Raw genomic sequence first — 24,957 nt, 5'->3', positions numbered from 1 at the left:
GCTCTAACAAATAAAGGCACCTCAGTCCTTCTGGAAGGCTATGGAGCAATTTGTAAGACTTCACAAGTCTGCAAGTTCCTATGGAAGTACATAAGCACTTCCCTGACCAAGTTTTTCTGAATCATTTGGCAAAGGTGAATTACCTCCTTAAGAAGGAAGAAATCACTCATGAGATGTAGACCCCTCAAGAATGGGAAGTGTCTGAGAAAATCCTACCCTGCCAAACCAGCCCTACAGTAATTTATGGAAGAACTGTCTTTGATTTCAGCTCTAGTTTTCAACTAGTATCAACTTGTCCCTTCTTCCTTCACTTTTGTGTATGATTTTGGCAGTGTAAGTAAGAAACAAGCTATTGAGAATTACCTGTATGTGGTCCTGTTTTCCTTAACTTCTCAGGTGTCAATCTCCAAAGTCCTTTCTGTTGCTCTTTGCACATACGTCTGTGAGATAAATATGAAGCTGAAAAGGATTTAGAGCCATTATGGCTGTCTGGGCTCTCAAGGTATTGTGTTTTCCCTGAGAGGAAAATTTCCCTCCATTAGAGAGTGCCTAAGAAAAAGGAAGACCTGAATGAAAATAGGGTTCTGAAGTCGTGTAGCAGAGCTCACTTGCTGACACAAGGTAGAGTTAAGTGTTGGCAGCTGTGTCATGCTGTGGCCTCTGAGGCACACTGGCACATTGATTCCAGAAACCAAAAGCTCCTTCTGCTTGTGCCACTCCATGGGACCAAGACAGCAAGGACTTTCCTTAGCATCAGAAAGCTTTTATGCTTTGCTCTTCAGACTTCATATTCAAGAGTTACTGAAATACCTGTACTGGTAATTTTGCTGCCATAAAATTTTATCATCACAATACCCAACCATGTTAAAACAGAATGCGAAGAACCTCAGCTTTTTAATTACTGCATAAATTAAAATTTTCTGGTCTCAGGAAACCACTCTGAATGGTAGAAGATTCTCTGTAAATATTTGTTATCTATTATAATACAGGATTTTACAAATGAAAATGGTTACCTCTGTAAGAAATCACCTTACAGTTCGGATGGTTGTCCCCAATAAGCTCTCTCGGTAGTAGCTTTTGCTGTCTCTCACTTGAATTATGTGCACCCTCAAAATGTGGCCTAAATGTTGAAATGATGGAGAAGAGCTATTGAAGCATTCTTGAACATGTAAGCTTCTCAGCTTAAGCTTCTTAACAGTTCGAGGCAGAAGCAACAGTGATGGTCCCAGAAAGGGGTCATGGTGGCATGAGAATGAAGTAGGACAGGAGTATTGACCAAGTTCAGTAGGAATAAAATAGCAGAAGTTATAAATGAGATTAAGAGTTAGACAACAGACACTGGGTATATCCTTGAATAGTTTTCATCATTGCCTGGAATGTAAAAGCAATATATTCTTTATACACTTGACAAAAAAATTATTTTTATGCTATTACACAGGGAGATCTGTACAGGAGACTATTTACTATATCCCACTAATTTTCTTAATAGCATGAAAACTTTGCTGAGAACAAGCATCAGTCATGACTCAGTGAATCTTGCTTATTTAAGAAAGACATAGTCCTGAATAAAGAAATCTGTAACTTCTCCAACATTGTGAAGACACTGAATGAAATCAGTGTACTGTCAAAGCTGCTAGAAATTGTTGTCTTGGTGGAGAAGGACAGGCAGAAGCTGTTTAAAAAATTTTGTTCAAAAATTTCTACTTCCATGTGATGTAAATTACTTAAGTGAAATTGAACCTCATGGTTATGGAAACTGAATCTCTAACCCTTTGATTCTCATGCCATACCTATTTGTGGACTTATTTGAGGGTCTAGGTAAAAGTTTTGCTAATGCGTCACGCCTCAAATTGCTGAATTTTAAACTGTTTCTTCTAATTGTTTTTCCTTTCATAATGGTTTCATCCACAGTCGCTTATTTATGGAAGAAATACTTCCCTACACGGTTCCAGTTACACATTTTTAGAAATCAAAAATAATCTTTTGGCAGCACAAGAGATAAGAGAAAAATATGCAAAACATTGTGTTACTTAAGAATATAATTTAAACTTTACCTTTGTGCTCTCATGAAAGCTGCTGATTGTAAAAGTGCTACTAGGCTTCAATAGCATTGCCAGTTTAAATGATCAAATTCCCTTTAGCTAGCAGGCCATCTGCACCAGACATCCAAGTTCAGGTTTGATACCATGTACATAAGTTACCAATTACTTGATGTATTATTTTCTACAGGAAAATAGCTGTGTCCTACCTATCAGTGAGACTTCATTTCAGGAGAAGTGATAGTCACTGGGTTTGATCACTTCTTGCACAGTTCCACATTCACGTCACCTGGGTAACAACTGCATTTTAAATTCCCACATCCTTTGAGCTGTGCTGACTGAAATAGTTGGGCATTTCAGCTCACAGCCAGACCTTGCATTTAAAAATCTGAAAAAAAAATTTTGAAAAATCGTACATCAAGCATAAGAAGCATGCAATCATTTTAAACCAGCTATGCTATAAAACGAGTATTATGCCCAGATTTTTAGCATGGTACTATCATGATGAACTCTACAAACAGCTGCCATCATGGGAGGGGTTTCTGCTGATATTTCATGTAGCCATCAAGGACAGAAATGGAGGCTGGAGGGTCTGGAAGTATTGGCCTCTATTTTGGGGTGGGGAGGGTGACTTTTTCCTCTTTTCTGTTACACAGAAGGAAACAGGTAAGGCTCATCTGGAATTTAAAGGAAGATATATGAATGGTGTATTGGATGCATGAAATTTCTCTTTGCAAAACAGGATGATGTCTTTTATTCATAGAGGAATGATGTGAGAAGTAGCAGGAGTCACTTGTGTGTGTGATGAGGAGGTCAGTGGAAAAAATGGTAGACTGCAGTCATGCTTGGACACTTTTGACAAGCGTTAATATTTAACTTTATTCCAGTGTTCCCACAGTGTTCCTGTGGTTAGGGAAAGTGCAATTGGGATAAGAAGAGCATGTAATCTTTAAAGAGATTTGGCATCTTTTAATTTTTAGTACTCATCAGGCCTCATTTGCTATTTGATAAATTACAAAAGTGAGTTACATCAAAAAAGCTGGGAAGGAATACATAGAATTATAATATATTCAGGGCTGCTAAAACAGTCATACTTTACAAAGGAAAGCAAACCTTTCAGGAGCTTTGGGGAGGGCAGATCGTTTTAATCTGGCCATTGACCCACATTTTGACAACATAAATTTATGAACCATGTGCAGTGTGTAAATGTAGTGTGTAAACATTTGTAATCAAATGGGTTTTGTTTTGCCAGGTTTGCATGGATGAGCTTGGTTCTACTTAGGGAACTTGGATCTAGGTCATAGGATTTTGAGGAAATTATCTTTAGGAGTGCTTTCAGTATGTCTGGGGGGGGAAAGGGAAGGAGAAACAAATATCTTTTGAGACAGACACCAAAACTTAGCCATTGGTCTAAGCACCCTTATACATTAGCAGGACCCAAGAACTGAGACAGACACTGCAGTCCAGGGTTCCTCATCCCTGGGACCTCAGCCCCAGAGCAGTGCATGTGTGCACAAGGCAGAGTGATCCATGGAGCTGTGCAGTCAGGTCATTCTTCCCATCTCCCAGCACACTTGGGTCTTGTCCTGCGAGCACCAGAGGGAGATGCTTTTACAGGATGTTTTGTTGGACTCTCTTACACAGAAGCATTCCAGGGACAGAGTGTTCCAGACTCAATCCCTATGAATGTTGGTGGCTTCTCCTGAGTTAAGTGAGGTTAATAGCTAACCAAGCTGCATTATTCACTGCTGCAGCAAAAAGTAAAAGGTTTTTTTTTTACCCTCATATTTACATTTAGAGGTTGTGAGACTCTTTTTCTGTCTTTGCTCTGGTGTTTCCCAGCAGAACAGTTTTCAAGTGAATGTCATTTGATGAAACAAATAATAATGAAATTAAAATTCCTTCTGAGATAAGAATAAATTTTAGGAAGAGGTATTCTTGTAGAAGATACAGATAGCTGTATTAGAATGTGTTTCCAGGGATACAGTGTCTCCTTCCTTAAAATACTTTCAATACCATAACATAGAATTACAATTCAAGATAAATAATAATAGTGAACTGAGAGTTAACAAAACCTTTGGAATCTATAACCAAAGACAGTGGCCTCCTATTTATGCACTGAAAAGGTATGCAGCCATGAAAGTTAAGGAAATTCAGTAGTGTGCTGTTTGGGAACAGAATTTTGCAAGATAAAATCAGGCAAAATACTTCTTGTTGTTATCATTTGTACCTTGTATGTTAATTATTTTATCCATACCTCTGATGCCACACGCATTACAGAAGATGTTCTCTCCTCTTGTTTTCAGGTAATGTGATTTGAAGATGCCAACCCCTTGGCAAATATGCTGCAATAAAATGTCCAGAACTGAGAATGCAAGAGCTGAAATGGACAATATGGCAGAGACAAGTGAAAAAATGCAGATGAAAAAAGAAATCACATTACTAAATGGAGTTTCTTTAATTGTAGGGAACATGATTGGCTCTGGTATATTTGTATCACCCCGAGGTGTTTTAATGTATAGTGCTTCCTATGGACTCTCGCTGGTTATCTGGGCACTTGGTGGGATTTTTTCCCTGTTTGGAGCTTTGTGTTACGTTGAACTGGGAACATCCATCATGAAATCTGGAGGCAGTTATGCCTATATTCTGGAGGCATTTGGGGCCTTTGTGGCCTTCATCCGACTCTGGTCTTCCTTGCTAATTATTGAACCAACAACTCAGGCCGTGATAGCAATCACATTTGCTAACTATATTGTTCAGCCAATTTTTCCCCACTGTGAGCCACCGTATGATGCAGTCAGGTTCATTGCAGCTGCGTGTATATGTAAGTAGTGATTGCCAGAAGTTAAGAACTGTAATTGTATGTGGCCAGAGAAGGTTTTTTCTAAATTTCTATTTCTTTGCATTCTGTGAAAATAATTATTACCTATCTAAAACATGTTCTTAGGAACTAATAATCTTTTATTCAGATGTATTGTGTTTGGGGCTTATATTGCTAGAGGGGAGAGGAGAATTACAGTTTGGCAGAGAGAAATTGTGACTGCTGATTAAAGATACATGTATGTCTATGGTTCACTGGCCTAACTGGCTGTTAGGACACTGTCACATGCACAGATCCATTTATGAAAATGAAGACAAGAGGTTGTTTGAGCATGTGTGGTTGCATGCTAGTGCCCTTACTGTATAGAATGATTTCTAAATTATTTTTGGTTTGAGCATTACAAAACCCTTTTTCTTCCTTTCAAAACTGAAGTTTAGATTATAGGAAACAGAAGCAAGGGCCAATAAGACTTCTAGATAAGAAACAGCCCACTTTGATCCACGCTTGAGAGCACTCTGGGTGACCATGCCACATTCGCACTTCTCCAGCAGCTGGGCTTCTTGCCTGGTACCAGTGCACACCATGACCTTTCCTTTCCTGCAGTCATGGGATTGCAAGAGGGAGAAGCTGCCTGTGTTTCCCTCTGTGTGTGCTGGAGTGAGAGCAGGTGGGCATATGGCTCAGCCCTTGGCTGGACCTGCTTCCAGCCGAGGGACAAACCTGACTACAGAGAATATGGCAAAAGGAGGAAAGGAAAACTGTTTGATCCCACCCACACTGCAACCAAATACTTTGGTATTTTTGTTAGATTCTGTCAAAATGGGACTTGAGAGGACTCTGTAAGTGTGTGCTATGCAATCTTCAGACTCGGGGCCAAATTGTGAATGACACAACTTCTAAGCGATAAGCACAGAGTAATAGCATGCAAGCCTGGCTTAATTCAGTATCTTCTCATAGCATGCAAACTGGTTTTGTGGATTTGTCCTTATTCTGTACCAAAACTAGAGCTTGACTCAGCATGACGAAATTTTTGATATACAGGATATAAAGAAATACTATCATTTGCATGTAAACAGCTCTTGTTGAGTTTAATAAAATTTAAATATTATTTAAAAGGAGAAGGAGTTAGTCCTAAAGTTCAAACACTGATATGTTTTGTCTTATGTACTGTCATGAAAGCAGTATTCTTCAGAAATTCATTGTGTAAATTTTAAACCAGGTATTTCATTTCAATAAATCTGGGTGGTCCTGAAGTGGTGAAATTTGATTCAGTTTTACTCCTTGAAAGGGCAGTGGTATCTGGATAGATGGGTTTTAAATATGACTTAAGTGATGTTAAACATCCAGTGCTCCTTTCATGCATATTCTTTTTCTCTGCAGGTTCCTTAACATTTATTAACTGTGTTAATGTAAAATGGGGTACCCGTGTACAAGATGTTTTCACATATGCAAAAGTCATGGCTCTTATCTTGGTGATATCTGTTGGCCTTTACAAAATTGGCAAAGGTAAGAATCATTTTCATTTACCTAAATTCTATGAAATTAATCATGTATGATGATTTCAAAATCCAGGTAGGGAGATCTTTAAGACTTACATATGAAGTGTTGTTTATTCTGGAAAGAAAAAAAAAAGTCTGCCATAGGAAGATCAGATGTATTTTATGGCTTGTTAAGCAATATGGGGGTTAATTATTCAGGCCAAGCCCTGTGCTGCTTGATCTGAATAGCAAATAGCAGCTGAATTAACATCACTTTACTGCTGACTAGTTACTCAAGTCAGCCTCAGTGTCTGACTCATGCATTACTACCTGTCCCATAACAGGACAGGGAAACATTGCATTGCTCCTTGCAGTTCCCCCACCTCACCCCACCAGCACCACCCCCCAGCCAAAGAACCCTGCCCAGAAGAGGACCGGAGAGGGTAAATCACAGCTGGGATTTGTGGGAGAAACAAAGACTGTAACTGCAGTTCTGTGAATCACTGTGGTGTGGTGTTGCTGTAAGGCATCAGAAGGCAGATGAGCCACCTCCTATCAGCAATAACATGATTGAACTGGACACACTGAAAAGCTGGAGAGCAGTTTAGTCTGGTGCTATGTCAGAGCTTTGCATATGGCAATAGATTTTATTTTATTAATTTGGGCCTCTGGCACAGTGAATTATCTTCCAGTTCTACCTCTGCTGCCCGGATTACTAAGGTTTTTACATTTTCATTTCCTTTGAAAGTCTTAAATGTCATAGCCATTTCACCTTTATTCCATTGAAATAAAGGTGGTTTCCCCTCTTCAGTTTAGGAATTATCTTTTTCTCCTACTAAATTAGCTTATAAAACCTAACAAGCATGCTTTCTTTTCCATGTTTGCTGGCTTCCTCCTTTCCTTGGCTGCAGTTGCATCAGCTGTTACACTGTAAAGCTACATTAGAATTTAGGAAAGTTCTCTTGTCTGTCTAAGCCATTACCTCTGCATGTCAGTTGTCATGAGTTGGTTGAAGTCTGAAGACACTTGGACAACTAAACCCACCCCTAAGGGCAGAGACATGAAGATTCAGAGAAGCAGCATTGCTTAAGGGTCACACTTGCATGGAGTAGTTCCCCTCATAAAACTGCTGCAGTTTTGCAAAAGTGTGATTCTGTGATGTCACCCTGTAGCAGCACTGCCCCTGCTTTCAAACTGCCTCCTTCAAAACTGCATTCCCTCCTGCTCACTGGTGTGATGCTGGATCTAGGGGCTGCTCCCTCTGGTCCCACACACTGCCCATTTTGTTCCCTCTGCATTGCTCCGTGGGCTCAGGGAGGGTTGAAGCATAGAGGAAACATTATGGTGAGCCACACGAAATGCTGAGGGCTTTTACTGGCAGTAAAGGTCTCATCTCTGCTTTGTTTAAGCAGAACTGAGCACTTAAATACAGGAAAGACTGAGAGGAGGAATGATGTAGATTTCTGGAGGAAGCTGTGATCAGGTCAATGACCCTTTTAAACTCAGCAGCTGTTTTAATTAAAAGATGTTTTAGCCCTGGCATATTCTTTCTGATGTGCTTGGATGTACTTCTTGTGTTAAAAGACTGTAAATATATCTGATTTTGAGTATGAGCTGTCTTTAGTAAAAAAAAAAAACCAAAAAAACTTTTCTTGAACATTTTGGATTTTTTTTTTCTTTCACCTTCCAACTATTTGCTTCTTCAAAGTATGTGTAGATCTCATAGCTTCTCTTCTTTGGTTTAAACAGTCTCCTGCTCTTCGATGACTGAATTGCTTTTGTAGTATCTATAAACGCCTTACTTGAATAAGTGCTTTCATTTTACAAAAAAGACATTAATTTCTTTCCTAATTGAGGTTTCAGCATGTTTCTGTCTTCTCTTAATACTTAACCCACTTCCATTTTCATTAGATTTTAGACTTTCCTTCTCCAATCTCAGTAAGGTTTTTCTTCCCCTTTCCAGGATGGCAGTGAAGGCTTATGCAGTTTCACTAACATTTTGCCTGTTTTGGAGCCTTCTGCAGGCTGTCATCTCAACCGATGGAGCTAAACTAAAGCAGAATTTTGAAAGGAAAGATTTTTAATCTCGCCTCGTAGTTTTGGGGAACACTCTTATGGGTCAGAGCACCCCATGAAAACAATGCCTAAAGGAGGTTCCCCTCTAGTGGCCACTAATTCATCTGGTGAAATAAAAGCACAGCTATTAGGAAGAACTATGAGACAGATTCAGGAACTGAAACTGGCTTTGCCAAATACCTCATCCTGGCTGGCAGGGTACTGCATGCCTTTGGTATGGCTCCCTCCTTCGGTAGGGCCAGCAGCAATGGCAGAAGAGGACTCTGTGAATTCTGGTAGAATTACCAAAAGTCACATCCAAATAACAAAAACATGAAAATGTTCTGTTTTCTCCCTGTGCAAGTGTAGCTGTCTGAACATCTGGCTGAAACTCTCTTGTTTGTTAATTAAAAATGTAAGTTGTGCAGTTTTAGATACAGTAATGAAACCTGGATGCAGTGGGGTGTTATTTCCTTTTGGCTAGCTGACACTTCAGGTGTAGCACCCTTCTAAGGTGCAGTCCTTGAAATGTAACAGCCAATTGGCACCTGCCATTTGTACAGGGGAAATCGAAAACCTGAGAGCTCCGTTTGAGGGCTCAGCAACAAGCCCAGGGATGATCGCCCTGGCTCTCTACTCTGCCCTCTTCTCCTACTCAGGATGGGACACGCTCAACTATGTCACCGAGGAAATGCAGAATCCTGAGAGGTAAACACAGGCTTTTCCTTTGAACCACTGACAGCTGATGGCAGCACAAGCCACTCTGTTGCTGATTAGTCAAATTATTTTCCCTTCTCTTCAAATGAAGGAGTAAGTAGGAGAACTCTTTCTGATTATTGTGCTCATTTATCACTTGTATCACACTAATGAATAATTTACCTGTCTATATGTATTTTACATCTTATACTTCAGACTAAAACTTTTAAAGAAGGAGAACAAATCCCTGCTGAAAGCAAGGAAAAGCAAAGATGCATCTAGCCCTCTAAAATTCCTTGCATCATTTCAGTTAGGTGGAATTATTTTTCCAAGACATTTTTTTGCCACCAGTAGAGTAAGACAGTGTCAGAATTATGGCTTTTATAATGAGATCTTCAGCGTTATTGTTCATGGGCAAATACCATTTCCTTCCTTCAGTAGGGATGTCAGTCCTGTGGGAGTTGGCTTGAGTCAGCCACTCAAGCTGGTATAGTCCATCTTGTCGTGGAACATGCATAGGCTATGAGTCAGGAAAAAAATGCCCCAATCAAGAAAATACCTAAGTCTGCACTTACATCTCATTGTTTCAGAGCTCTCTTAAATTGCTGTATATAAAAGAGAGTGTATTAAATTTTCATGTATGAATGTTTTAAGTTTTTGGTTTTTTTTAAAACTTGTGACAGACACACAAGCAACAAACTAAACTTTTTATGGCATTGTTTCATGCATGGCTGCATGTTATTTTGTAACTCCATGATTCAAAATGATGGATTATAAGACATGATGGTGGAATCCATTCTGGGAACAATCTTCTATATAAGTATTTCTCATTTAAATAACATGGAATAATTTTTTTCCATTTTCCTTTTGCAGGAACCTACCTCTTTCTATTGCAATTTCAATGCCTGTTGTAACTATTATTTACTTATTGACTAATATAGCATACTATGTAGTGTTGGACATGTCAGCTCTCCTCACAAGTGATGCGGTGGCTGTGGTAAGTTGTGGAACGTAACCCAAACCAAATTCAGGCAGCATGCTTGGCAAACAATTGAAATACTGTCATGCTGAAGGCTGCTTAAAACATTTTTTCATGTAACACTACCAGTATATTAGAAGATGCATATCAAGAACATATCCAATAAAAATACTCTTGAAAAGTTGTCTTTTATACTCTGTAAATCCTGCTATTAACACTACATAATAGGAAAGATTTTGCCAGGATTAAAGAGCTATAGAAAATCTGGGTGGCTGAAGAACGAGTTTTTTTGTTATCATTCTAATGTTCAGTATGTAATGTTTAGCACTGCACAACCACAGCAATATTTTTAGTGCAGAAGTATGCACTTAAATGTTTTTTAAAACCTTATCAATATTTTATACAGAAATAAAATGGTAACTCATTAATTACTACAGTTGGGATTTGTCAGAATACTTTAAAGTCAATACATCATCCATCCTCTTTTCCATCATTGAATTAATCTAGGCTTGGATATTTTTTAAAATCTTTTTTAATGTATCTGCCAATTTTATTTTGATGCTGATCAGCTTTTCCAAATTCTAGGTTTCTAAGTCACTATTGTATGTCATAGAAAAGCATGGCTATGACACTATCTTTGGGATGATGTGTTTTCATGACAGTTTCTCAGAATTATCCATGTGCCTAACATAGAGGGCCTCACCGTTATTTTTTTTCTGTTACAGACATTTGGAGGTGAAACCCTTAGTCATGCCAAGTGGATAATTCCTATAGCAGTGGCCATGTCTTGCTATAGTGGCTTAAACTCATCAATTATTGCAGCATCTCGGTATGAAATAGAAGATTTATTTTAAATAATTGAAAAGGAATCATTCATCTGCATTCTTTACTAGTGTTTGATAATTTTTGCTATGTCAAGTCATACATTTATGATGGAGGTATTGTTACAATCAGATGTCTTCTCATGATCAGCACTATTTGATAAAATTAAGCAACTTGAGAAGAGAGCAGCACTTATAAGAGAGTCATAAAAGAATTATTTCTTTGCTTTGTCAGGAAGCAAAAAGCTATTTCTATGGTTGAGTTTCCTTAGTCTTTTTTTAGGCTTTTCTATGCTGGAGCCAGAGAAGGGCACCTCCCTGTCAGTCTGAGCTTGATTCACATAAAGTGCTTCACACCAGTCCCTGCTCTTCTGTTCAATGTAAGTGACACCCCAGCCTCGTGCCTGGCTGGGGCAGATGGGGTTTGAACCTTGGATAAAATATCTCTGCTCTGCCTTGGACTTCTCACAGACTTCTCCTGCCCTGGAGACATCTTCTGCATATGCCCACAATTTCTAAAACTCATTGAGGGGGTGGGAGTGGTGTTATCTTGTCTGATATAGGGGTTTTTTCAGTGGAGAGAGAATGGCTTGATTCGTGTTCATATGATCTCCAAACAACATTAGTGGGAAGTACAATAGTACTGCTGAGAAAACAGAATGGCTAAAGATGTAATGGTATAGACAAGAGCTGTTTAAGTCTCTAATGTGAGCTGTTAAAGTGTCACTGTAGAAGAATATGTCAGGAACATCTCTTTGACCCTGCTGTAGGCTGATGTTCTACAACTGTACTTATAACAGAAGAGACAGAGCTCTTAAAATTAAATTTCTACCACTGGATGCATATAGCCCTGTTGACTTTTTTTCTGTTGTCACTATACAAATGAGCTCTTGTGACACAAAATTGTGGAACCATAAGTTATAGAATTACAGGAAATTATTTTCTTAAATAATATATGTATTTGAGTGTGCATTTTATTTGGTGTCTGCCATCGCCCTCTGTTACATATCTTTTATGATTAGATTATCATACTCATCCTGTTTGACATCAAATAATTTACTAAAAACTATAATCTCACTATGAAGACTTCTCACAGGGACTCTGTTTGCACTAGCAAGTTGTTTTATATTCTCTTAATATACCACCATTCACATTTTTCATGTGGAAAGTGGAAGTTTTTTCTGCTCATATTTTAAAATAGACATTGAATTCCTGGTGGTTTAGGTCTTTCTCCACAGGCAGTACAGCACACCTGCAGGGCACAGAATTTACTCTAATGGTCTCAATTTATGAGGACTGATATCCTAAGCTCATACAAATAGGTTGGAAACTGGCCAGTTTATAATTTTACTCGGTCTTTATTTTCACATTAAAAAGTCTTTGTTTTTATTATCCCTAGGGCTTAATGACTTTGCTTTATCTCCTTGTGGAAGATGTTTTCCTCCTTATTAATTACTACTGCTTCAACTACTGGCTCTTTGTGGGTCTATCTATTGCAGGACTAATATATCTGAGATATACTCAGCCACATAGACCACGGCCTGTTAAAGTAAGTAAAAAAGACAGGAAGAAAGCTCTAGAAGCCAGCTAATGCATGTGTTTATATGATCTGTACTATCACAGCCATAACAGTAGCAGTTATTATTGTAGATTATTTATTAGCCATAGAAATTCTTTCAAAATACAAGATGAAGGAGCAATACCCATTAGAGTCCAGAAGAACATCTGTTCTGATAGTTTTGCTGTGAGCTTGAAAAGATATATACCATTTATTCTTCTTTCATTCAGATTTTTAATAGTTTTTTGCTTCAAAACAAATGAGGAATAAATAAATGTCTGAGGTTTATAGCCCATCCTGGAAGAATAGCAGACCTCAGCAGAGTTGGTGATGGAGGCTCCAGAGAGGTTAACACTCTGATCAAACCTACATGACTTAACAAAAACAGTAAAATCCCTCCAAAGCCCATAAATGTCCACAATTCTGCCCACACAGAAGTTAGCTTAAATAATCAAATATATTCTGAATGTTCCCTCCCACTGGGTAGTGGTCATAGACCGTAAAATGCAAGTTTAATGATTTACTTAGAAGAGCATTTGAATATCAGTTAGACAAGGGAGACTGCACAGAAACAAAGTGTGCCTAAAACCTGTTTCTAGTTTTAATCCAGTGATTGTCCAGGAAGCAAGGATGGAAACACACAGCAGGCACACAAAACCATGCACTGGCTCCTGTTTGTTGGCTTGCTGACCTGCATTTTGGCTTTGCAGTGATGCAGTAAAAATCAAGAGAATTACAAATTAACAGCCCCCAAATATTTCTTCTTTGTCAGTCTCTCTTCCTAAACTCCTGCATCATTTTTACAAACTCATTTCCTTTTCATTTGTGTAACATCCTGATTAATTTTTAAAAAGTTCAAACAAAGGCATAAAATATCTTAAGCATCTCCTGCTAAAAACCTTCCCAATTTTCCACAGCAGACAAAATTTTCCTGAAGCATGTTCACACTCAATTTCCAATCTTTCCCACAAAATATGTGGAAGATAAAGACTTATTGGTTTATTATCTGACTCTACTAAGGATTACAGTCAGAGTTTTTCACAAAATTCCTGTTTAATTCCTGTCAGCATTTGCCAGCTTAGTCAACATCACAACTCCACCTGTACCATTTCCTTTTCTGAAATGTACCAGTTGGTTTTCATCAACTTACATTTTTAACCTTTATAAGGAAAGAAAAGTATTTATCCCAGTAAACTCTCACCAATTTCAGCTGGTATTCAAATGTCAACTCCTGGACCCTTAAAAGGCTCACTACAAGAAGCAGTAAAAAAAATTAAAGAAAAATAAATTTATAAAGAGGTTTTTGAAACTTTAATAGAATCATAGAACCATAAAATGTCAAGGTTTGGAAGGGACCTTAAAGATCCCCTAGTCCTAACCATCCCTGCCACAGGCAGGGACAATTTCCACCAGACCAGGTTGCTCAAGGATTTATTCAACCTAGCCTTGAACTACTGCCAGAGTTGGGGTATCCACAACCTCCCTGGGTAACCTGTTCCAGTGTCTCACCCCTTTCACAGTAGAGAATTTCTTCCTAATACCTAACCTAAATTTCTCCTCTTTCAGTTTGTACTATTATTCCTTATCCTATCACTACAGTTCCTGATGAAGCATCCCTCTCCAGCTTCCCTGTAGGTCCTCTTAAGACACTGGAAGGTTGCTGTGAGGTGTCCATGAAACCTTTTCTTCTCTTGGCTGAACAGCCCCAGCTTTCTCAGCCTGCTGTCATAGGGAAGGTGCTCCTGTCTTCTTATCAGCTTCATGGCCCATCTTTCCTTATTTATGATATGATATTTGTTAAGTGCCCACAAAAATGGTTGTAAAGTCCATTAGTTCTGCAACATCAAGATGATAATTGACAGTCTAGTGAGGTAGTTCCCAACCAAAACTACACATAACAATTCAGAACTGAATTTGGAGAGAAAGCTACCCATTACTTAAAGTACTTCTTTCAAAGGCTGGTCTTTTACCAATTGTAAAGGAACTGAGTTTATGCAGACCTGAAAACAATAAATTAGTCAGATGCTCAGATGTGCACCAAATAAGAGGCTCTCAGCAGTGTACACAGAAGCTAATAAATTATGCTGACTGTAAGCAGCCAAAAAGATTCAGTACATACTTTTATTATTGACATGTCTAACTTTAATCTGTAAAGCCTGAATTTTTACAATAGTGTTTGTTGCATCTTTTAACAAATGCTGTATTTTTTTTTCTCTTCACAGCTTAGCCTCTTCTTCCCTATAGTATATTGTTTGTGTTCCCTATTCCTGATTATAGTGCCTCTCTACAGTGACACAATCAATTCCCTTATTGGCATTGGTATTGCCCTCTCAGGCATCCCTGCATATTATTTGGGAGTCTACCTGCCAGTTGAAAAACGACCTAAATGTCTACTTTGGCTCTCTGGTAAGTAACATCATATCCCAATCACCATGTCAAAACCTTGGTCAGAAGAAGGAAAGAGTAATTTTTCCTAAAATCTTTTTTTTTTATGAAGCTTTGCTATGCTTTGGTATGTGGCATGTCTGAGATCATCTGCTTTATCACATGGTCCTGAAAACAAAACCATGCTTACCTGTACAAAACATTCCAATATGTGGGTGTCATAACTATGCTGACTCTGTAAAAGCCATGTAGGATTGTGAATACTAAACCTAATCTTTTTAATACCCTGGAAGGCAGAAATACCAGAACATCTTTGCTTCCCTTTCCATCCAAGGAATGGAACAATCCAAATCAGAGGAATGCACAGATTTTCAGAAACAAGGAAATAATTAATTATTGGCTTGAAGGGTAGTTGCCAGTCCTCAAATTCAGGCAGTCTTGAAAAGCAAATCTTTAATATTTTTATTTATTATACTTTAAATTCAGCTATCAATTCAATGAAAATGTTGATGAAAATCTGATTAAACAAGAATTTCAGCTAAATTATTGGCTTCTTTTGCCTTTAGCTATTTATACCTTATGCTTAATTTTATTAAGGTGTTTCAATATTTTCCTAATATCTGTGTAATGTTTTCAAATCCTCAAAATCCATATGTATGTCTAAGATATATTTAAATTTCTGTCACACATTTTTGCTGGTACAGCTACAACGACGAAGTATGTTCAGATGCTCTTCTACTGTGCTCTGTCAGACCTGGACATAGACGTGGAACCCAAAGCAGCTAAGAGCAAATAGAGTTGCCTCAACACTGAGAATTGTGCCTTGACCTCTCCTATCTGGATCAATCTTTATCATCTGAAGTTCTCCCCATATTTTCAGTCATACTAGAGCACTAACCACTGTACTGTGCATCAGTTTGATGTCAGTTAAATTGTGATGGTTTTATAAAACTCTCTCTTTTCCAGGATTTCTTTTTAAAATTCTGTTTGTTAATACTGACTTATCATGTAACATGTTGAAACTATAAAGCACTTGGTTGGAAAGGATGAAGTTTTGGCAAGAAAGTTTCACAGATATGTATGCTTGTCAGAAAGCTCTTTGAATGTAGCATCTGAGAACAAAGTAGAGATGGAAGCAAGTTTTGATATAGAAGAACAATAGATGTCTAAATTGACAGTTGCTGAGCCAGTCATTACTGGACAACTAAGAAAGCAAAAGTTAAGTTGAGCTGGAAGGGGGTTTTATGACTAGAGCAAAATATATGTTGACCACAAACAAAAAGATGTTTTTACCAAGCAGAAATAGGTCTTTGGAAAAGTGGGAAGACACCGTAGACAAACAAGAAAGCCAAGGTTGGCAAGCAGAAAAAAGGTCTAAGAATTCTCCACTGCAAGAAAAACTGAAACACAACTTCTAGCTTAAACTGTAACATACTTACTCACATAATTGTATAGTATTAACCATAATATGGTAATGATAGTAGTTATCATAGGCTGTAGGTAAAAGTAAAGGTATAGATTGGTTCTTATGTATTAAGATTCTCAGCAAAGAAAAGTATATAATGCATTGTAACCAAAACTAAACGGTCTTCAGGCTTGTCTGCAGCTGGAGCTGACAGCTGAAGCTGAAGCTGCAGGCTCTGTCACCCATGACCCTGGTCTGTTGTAACATCTTGGATATAATAAACTGCATTTTGAAGAACCACCTGAAGTCCCACATCTCTCCTCTCAGGCTCTTGCTAGCCACACCTGCTAGAGGGAGGGAGGGAGGGCAAAAAAGTTTACACTGGAAGAAAACATGCTTGGTGATGTTTGAGAACATTCTACCTACATGCAGAGAACAGAGGGGGGGGGGGAAAAAAAAAAAAGAAGAAGGAAAAGTTACTTACTGAATTAAAACTAAAAAATCTTTCCTCTATGTAGAAGTGCAGAGTCATTTAGAAACAGAAGAAAGGCAAATTTGATAGTAATGGTCATAAGTTAAAGGACAAGCTGCTGAACCAGATGCCTGATGTGCAAAAGAATTTCAGAACTATTACAATGCACAATGTGTGTTCAGGTCAAAACACAGTCTTCATGGTGATATTACCTTATTTCTGATTAGACCTTCCTCTTGCCCATATTGTGCCATCATATGAAGAATCCTGAAAATTACATCCATCTTTCTCTTGCTATCTTAGGACTTAGGTCCTGTCTGTCTATGAGACTGGATGATCATGGAAGCAGAATTTAAATTGCCAGTAGAGTCACATTTGACTCCACAAGAGGGAGAACTCCTCTTCCTGATGCTCTCAGGAAAAAGAGCCTGCTGCTTTTAGACCTGCTCAGAGCAGTAGAACCAGAGGGATGTGCTTATTCCTGCCCCCAGCAAAAGTCTTGAGATGTACAGGCTTAACTTCAGAGTAAAGTGTCAGCTACATATTCTGAATCATATGTATGTACAACAACCTGCTGCAAGTCCAATGAAGATGAGGTTAAAGTTCAAACATTCCTCTTTCTTTATAGGATTGCCTTGGTGTCTGTAGCAGTAGACATATTTTTTTCATTCTGGCTGTTTTCAATATGTAACAGCATGAATGCAAAGAATCAAGGACATCTTTTTCAGAATTTCCGCATTAAACATAAATAATAAATGAGCTAATCATAGCTAATAGATAATAAATTAGCTATTTATGGAAATGAAAAAAAATGTTCTGCTTGAATATCTGAGTAGTTTTCCATCCTTATTCTCCCATTTTTTCTTCTCTTTTTGTCAGATAAAACTTGAGAAATACCCAAGTCTCTGTGCTATTTGGTAGTGAATGAATATTTATAAAAACACTCTTGGGAAAATACAAAGTTGATATCAGATGACTTTGACCTGCTGCCAATATGATGTCAGTACATGGACAGCTTTGTTCTATAGTTGTTATTTTTCTGTATCACTCTGTTAAATTCACTTCCACTTTAACTGCCTTCTAGAGCAATCTAGAGCTCTGCTCACATAGTGGAATACTAAGCCATCCTTACCTTCCATCTCAGTTTATGACATCCATCTGCTGCCAGTAATTCTCTCAATATATGAAGGTACTCTTAGTCAGCTCCTCTTAGTAATATCTGCAATAAACAATAGGCACAAAGTGGGCAAAATGCATGTAAGAGGTAGGCAGCAAAAGGTAGCAAAAGGGGAAGGGTATGCAGATTTCATATTCTTTTCTTCATTTTGCTTACTTTACTCTCAGACAGTACCTGTATTAGTTGTACTGCTTGCTACAAATCCAGATGGCAAAGAGATGGAAAGAGTATGGGGATGCTTCCCAGTTTTGTATGGACAAGTTCAGGAAGGCCAAGATGAGCTGAAGCTGAACTTGGCAAAAGATGCAAAGGGAAATAAAAGGGTTGCTGCAGGTGTCTGCCAGAAAAGGAAGCTCAAAAAAAAGTCCCATCCTGGAAATATTCAAGAGCAGCTTCCATGGGGCTCTGAGCAACCTGATCCAGTTGAAGATCTCTCTGACCATGGCAGGGTGGTAGGACTCTTAAAAGGACCTTGCCAACCCAAATTATTTTATGATTCTATGAGTCTGAGTCTATGATTCTTCATTATGGCTAAATTGCTGAGTGGAGCAGAGGGTGCACTGAATTCCTGCATCGTATTTTTTTTTTTTTTATCCTGTTGATATCCATGGAAATAAAATGTTAAGTTCCAGGTTAGAGAAAGGATGGGGACTGACAGCTTAGCCTCTTGTGTGACTGGGAAGATGTGTCAGCACAGGCCAGGGTGGCATAGTGCAGTCTCCTGAATACAGCACGGGCAATCAATTTCTGATAATGGTTCAAAGCAAGATGCTTTTGCAAAATCCGTTCCCTGGAAACAAGACATAGGGCAAAAGATTTTGACAGTGAATTATCTTCATGCATTCAACACCCTGGGCTCAAGCCATGCTGGTTTTCAGCTGCTCTGTGGCTCTACCACATTGCTTTGGTAGAACAAAATTGGCTGTAACACAAACATGGGCACTAGGAAATAATCAGCCGGGAATGATTTCTGTGTGAAGTAGAGTCACAATATATATTTCTCACCCTTAAGTGCACTCTAGGGCACTGTCAGAGAAATGCTGTGCTCTGGCTGAGCACAGGAATCAGAGCAGTCCTGTGGTGCCAGGGAGATCTGAGGATAAATGACAGTGGCTTGAGCAGAGCTGAAGATGACAGCCAGGTGTTCAGAGCAATAGCATTGCTGAGGACACGAAGAGGGGTACAAGTAGCTTTCTGCACAAAGGGAACAGACACTCAGCATCCTTCAGCCAGAACAGGAATATTCAAACTCTAACATCTACCAGGATATAAATAATCCTAATGAAGTGGCTGCTGCATTGATAGACTGGAGGCTATCAGCCTTTAAGTGGTGTGAGCTATGTGCTTCTGCTGAGAGCCAGCATGGCTGGGCAGTGCCTGTGGGGAGCAAGGAAGGACAGCAGCTAGTATTCAGGCTCTCAAATTAATTAACCTAAAAAAATCCCTGAGATCTAATAGAGCAGTGCTGAATTCTTTTCTGTCAAGTCTTTTAGTTTCTCTGTTTATTCTTTAGTTGCATTTCTAATCTTTCACTGCAATAATGAGGCATGGAAAGGGCTTTTGTTCAGGTAAGTTTGTTCTTATATTAGTTACTTTTTGGTTTTAAAAGGAGAAAATACTATAGAATCAAAATATGCAAGTTCGAGTTTAACTGCAAATACAGAACAGTTATAAGCAGAAATGCAGTTAACAATTGCAGAATGCAGAGAGCTGATATGGAACAAGGGAAGAAATCAGCAACTGGTGTGGAAGGACATCAACCTTTCTGCAACCAATGCCAGCAGAAAGCCCACAACAATTTTAGAATGCCATATGCCTGTTTTTTTCCTTTCTCCTTTCATAAACCAACAGTTTAATTATTTTTATTTTCTTTCCCTTTCTTTTCCCCTACTTTTCTTACTGTTTCACTGCCATAACTAGAATTCACATGAGAGTGATTTTACTTTGTTCAGAAGTATTAAGGACAGTGATTTCTTCTCATTGCCTCATTTTTCCCCTCTTTCCCCTCAAGATTTGCTTTAATAACTTGTCCTAATTAAGTTTAAAGAGATTTTTTATGTTCCCAGATATTCCATAGGATGATCACTTAACCTGTAAATTGTAATTGCAGATTTGGTACCCATGCAGACTGATTATTATAGTTGGTACCTGCTACCTCCCTTTTAGCTTTCATTATATCTTTGCACTCAAGGAAGCTAAGATAGTTACATTTTAGGAATAAACAGGATATAAAAAAATAATATGTTTATCTTTCAGGTGCTTATTGCTCTCATATAATATTGTTAACTATTAAAAAGAGAATCTGCTGAGTACTGTCTGCGTATGGTAAGAATTAGACCACAGTTTGAAATTTAAAAAATACTTCTGTGCACAATTGTAATGGACCAAAACTCAAACCAGTGTTTGTGAGGTCAAAAAGAGCTATGTTACCTGAAAACTTGACCAGATATATTTTCCAAAGCAGCTCTGCCTTGCTGTTGCATTGATAAATTTAGTGCTTCTCACTGAAAAGATCAGTGATGGGTGGTACAGGCCTTCTTTCAGTAACTTAGCTTCCTTGAAGTCTTCCATATAATGAAGAGAACTGTATGACATCTGAGTTAAAGATTTTTTTAGGCATGCCCCACAAAGCAGAAAAGAATCAAAACAAATTAATCTGAGTTTGGTCTAGCAAGGAAAGGATGAGAAGAAAAGTGAAAGAAGACTCTGAAAGAGTCAAAATAGGCTGGTTGGCAAACACCATTAAATTGCTTCTCCTTTTCATAAAAATCATGCTCCTGTAAAAAGTGTCAGACATGAAAAATTAATCAAAAAATCTTCACAGAATTTGGCTAAAGTTTTAATTGGTGAGCATTTAAGATTTTTTTTCCTTTCAGTCACTCTGAACTTGGGTAAAAGGGAAGAAGAAAAGTTACTGAATTAGAAGATTATTTTAAGCTGTGTTATTTTTTAATTACCAGGACATCACTGATGCTGGGTAAAAGTAGGAGCCCATTTTCATCTGGTATAAATGCAGAAATCAATAAAAATTGACATTATTCTCTTGTCACCTAATAGTATGTAAAACCAAGACACAAGGATTTAATTTAAAACATTTTGTTTTGTTTTGTTTTTGATTGCTTGTTGTACCTCTTGTGTATTACCATTTCATTCACAATAGCACTTAGATACCAGCGTAAAGGTTTTAAAATATTATTGGCTTTGTATCTGTATCTTTATGGACCTACCTGATTTTATTCCAAACTTTTTTCTTTATCAGACCTAGCCTGAAAATTTTGCTCTGTGTTCTCATTCCTGAGGGTGTTTTACATTTCTGTCTGTATTCAGTCTTAGGAGATGCAGATTTGCCAAGAGAACGGAGAGCTGCAAAGACATTCTATGGCCCTTGCCAACACACTGTTTCTAGCATCAAGTTTCTCTTATTTAGTTCTGTGCAGATTCAATTCAGATGGGGCTTTTCTTCCTTAGAATGAGAAAATCATAGAATCATTTATGTTGGAAAAACATCTTTAAGATCATCAAGTCCAACTGTTAATCCAGCATTACCACTGAACCCTGTCCCTAAGAACAATGTCTACCATCTTTTAAATAACTCCAGGGATGGTGACTCCACCACTTCCCTGGGCAGCCTGTTCCATTTTCATCAAATTAAAATGCAGTACATAAAATATATAAAATGATAAAAGAAGATAAATGAGAACTACACTACTACAGATATGTAGTACAAATATGTACTGTTCCTATAAAAGAGAGATATAAATAAAATGTAGAAACACATTTCAGCTACTGCTATTGTGTGAGCCATTTAATCCTACTGGTGAAATAGTTTTTGGTACTAGCACTACCTCTGCCCTATGGCTGTCTCATGCAGAGCATTCACAGGCTAGTACAGCTTTCCCACTGTGATGATAACAGAGACATTCTGTACCTCATCCAGCAGAGCCCAGCAAAGCAGTACTATGTTCTCCCTTCCACATTTCCTTTTCTATGCAGCTATTCTCCCTTCCTAGGGAGCTTGTAAAGAAGCTACCTTTTTCTCCTACCATGCCCATCTTGGTTTTCTAATTCCTCCTTGCCTTGATGCCTGTCAGCTATCACATCATTCTCTATCCAGCTGTATTTCAGCCCTCCTCTCCCCTTTCACCCAGTCTTGTTTATAAACTCTGTGGGATGTGGAATTTCAGGGTTTGCACAAAGTATTGCACTTGTGATTGTTGCAAGGCTATTGTTTATAATGCAGGCAGTCTTCTTAAGCTATTTGCAAATTCAAAATTCACTATGCTCGTGTATATTCACAAACTTTCAGCTAAAAAGCATTCCTGACTTTTGTTGTAAGCATCAATTCACATCATGGAAATAAGAAGTCACCTTGATGAAGGAAATTGTTTCCACTGGTGATCATGCTACTCTAAAAGGATAGAGACCCTGTTCTATCACAGATTATAGATCTATTATGGACACATTGTCTAGACTAATTTCAAGCTGTGATAGTATAGACTGTGTCAAGCATTTCACTATGGGTAATATGCTAAAAAAATAAGAATCAGAGTGAGGAGTGAAATCTGCTGAAAAATTTATTTTAGTTGTTTTTAACTAAAACAAGCAATGCTGTCCTAAAAGGAGCAATGCTCCTACAAACACTGGCACAAACCAGAAAGTTCCCTTTGCAACATGGGGAGGGCCACTGCTGGGACCAGATGAAGTGGAAGTAATGACAGCCTGGAAAGATGGGAGGGGAAAAGCCCAACTGCCAGGGAAGAAGGAGACATGGGGCTTGCAGGTCCCCACAAACGAGCCACAGAGCCATACCAGCCCTTGCTGGAAATGGGTGACCATCCCAGTCCAGATGACAGCATTCAAAATGGATTTACACTTTAAGAAGAGCCATGTTATTTAAAACAAATTAAAATACTAAGTAATGAAGCAGGACTTGTGCTAAGAAATGGTAAAAAATGGCTGAGAAAGACCTGGTATTCACTTGTCTACAATACAGTTTCCTTCAGAAAGAAGTAGGCTGCTAGGTCATGGAGTTTGGTTTACTGATTGTATTGATGCTGGCTTACTCAACTAATTAAAATCCTCATTAGTGAACTTAACTGAAAGTCTGCTATTTTCAGGTCAGGCTTCTGCCTGCATTCATTTTCTGATCCTGGGGTTAAAGCACATGGACTCAGTAGCAGAAAATAGCTCTTCCCAGCCACCTCAGTCTCTTCTGGTGTGTCCTTGACAAGACACTTGAGTTGTTTGACTTTCTTTGCCAGGTTGTAGATGTGAAGGCAAGAACTTCCCACTTGTCAGACACACAGAAGCTAATTTCTTAACCTTTGAAAAATGAGGTGACTGATAAAAAGGTATCAGTTGTATTTTTTCAGTCACTGGCATTAGTCTGAACAGTGTGTAAGCACAAAGAGGGTGACTGCTTAAGACCCCTAAAGACTTTGTGTTGCAGCAGACTTTAAGCTGTTTACACACAAGTTGCAACAGCACTCTGAAAACCTGTGAATGAGATAACCAGCAGTAATATTGTTATGTGCAGGTAATACAGGCTAGCTTGGTTAAACAGGGAGCGTGAAGGATTTGCACAGAGGTGTGCAAGATTGTATATGAACACTGTTGAAAGTCAAGTCATCAGCTTCCCCTAAAGCACACTGATGAAATAAGTTTTCCATGGCTTCCTATGTCTTTAAAGCTCTGAACAGCCTTTTGTTCTTCAGGTAATCAGTTCACAGTACAGTGTGGCTGCAGTGCACTTCAGGATTTCTGCCTTTAAAGAGATTATTCTGAGCCACATATACTAAATACAACTGCCAAGATTCATGCTGATTGAAATAAACAAATGCCTGCTAAAGCTGAACGCAGCTTTACATTAATTACAGAAATGGTACACTAGAGTTTATGCTCTCTACCTCCTCCTCATTCTTTCATGAACAAAGATTAAACTGGGTCTAAGAACATTTGAAAAAATTGTTTCTGTAGTGAAAATCTTACCCTCTTATCTTGTCACCAAGGATGTTTTGCAGTTTGTTTCACCCATATTTGAATGTGTAGTCCACAGTTGCAAACACAAAAAGCAAAATAGTGAAGAAATTTTTCATTATTTTTAAAATATTGTATGTTTACAATGTACAACATCTCTTTCAACATTGCTAATTAATACTTCATTTTCTACTTAAGAATTATTATTATTAATTAATATGGCAAAATGCTAGTGTAAATTGCATTTCTCTGGAAAATAAATTTTTAACAGTTGCTTTGCTGGAGAATTGCATAGTACTCTCAGCTAATAACAAAACTACATGCTTTCTGTAGTTTTCTAAACATGGGGGAAAAAAGCTCTTTTCCAGATGTCAAATCCTTATACTTTATAGGCTTATAAGGGGTCATCTGGAATGAAACCATTTTTCTACATCCCATTGTAGGATATAATGACACAGACATATTCTGAAAAAATTATTTCATATTCTGAATGATTATTTCATAGACCAAAGAGAAATATCACTCAGGGAGATGGTGGCTTTTGAGCACAGTGGTGACTGGGGGCTAGTGTGAGAAGACCCTCAAAGGTGTCGCCCTGGGAAGGAGAGCCTCTGCAGGTATGTTCTTGGGGACTGCTTCTTTTCAGAGATATTGTCTTCCAAAAAGCACTAAGAATTTATCTCACATTATATTTTGTATTGAACATACGCAAATACAAATGGCTTTCCATAATATATGTCTCTACTGGGAAAGAATTAAACAATTCTGGTGGAGCCAGCTGGAAAGTGTAGAAAACACTGTGGGAAGTTTTGACATGAAAGCAGACAATTTTAAAACAACGTTTCTGCTCAATATTTTAAAATCAGGCTATGATGTACAGGTCACAAGAGCCTTTATCCTTAAATTAGTATTCGCTAAATGCTGAGAACACCACCATACTATGCCATTATTAAAACCTCAGGCTTTTTCATGTTTCCTGTGATTTTGCAGGATGAAAAAAAAAGGAAAGACATTTTGGAACTATATGTTTCTAGATTCAAATCAGTTGCACAGTGTGAATTGCTTTGGAAGTGTCTGGTTTCTACTGAGAAGTAG

The 24,957-nt window shown here is 38.2% G+C and overlaps 1 protein-coding gene across 1 annotated transcript; it reads left to right on the top strand.

Moving 5' to 3' along the window:
- Positions 1-3,937: 3,937 nt before the first annotated feature.
- On the top strand, positions 3,938-15,756 carry LOC110477478 (Y+L amino acid transporter 2-like). The gene is made up of 9 exons (XM_021543272.2): positions 3,938-4,863; positions 6,241-6,366; positions 8,957-9,101; positions 9,963-10,086; positions 10,794-10,897; positions 11,173-11,269; positions 12,289-12,438; positions 14,670-14,853; positions 15,537-15,756. The coding sequence occupies exons 1-9, from the start codon at positions 4,362-4,364 to the stop codon at positions 15,626-15,628; spliced, it is 1,524 nt and encodes a 507-aa protein (XP_021398947.1). The 5' UTR covers positions 3,938-4,361; the 3' UTR covers positions 15,629-15,756.
- Positions 15,757-24,957: the final 9,201 nt, after the last annotated feature.

This window comes from Lonchura striata, chromosome 1, assembly GCF_046129695.1.
Source record: "Lonchura striata isolate bLonStr1 chromosome 1, bLonStr1.mat, whole genome shotgun sequence".
NCBI classification, from domain to species: Eukaryota; Metazoa; Chordata; class Aves; order Passeriformes; family Estrildidae; genus Lonchura; species Lonchura striata.
The sequence above is the reverse complement of the archived record's forward strand: the minus strand, read 5'-3'. Positions and strand labels throughout refer to the sequence as shown.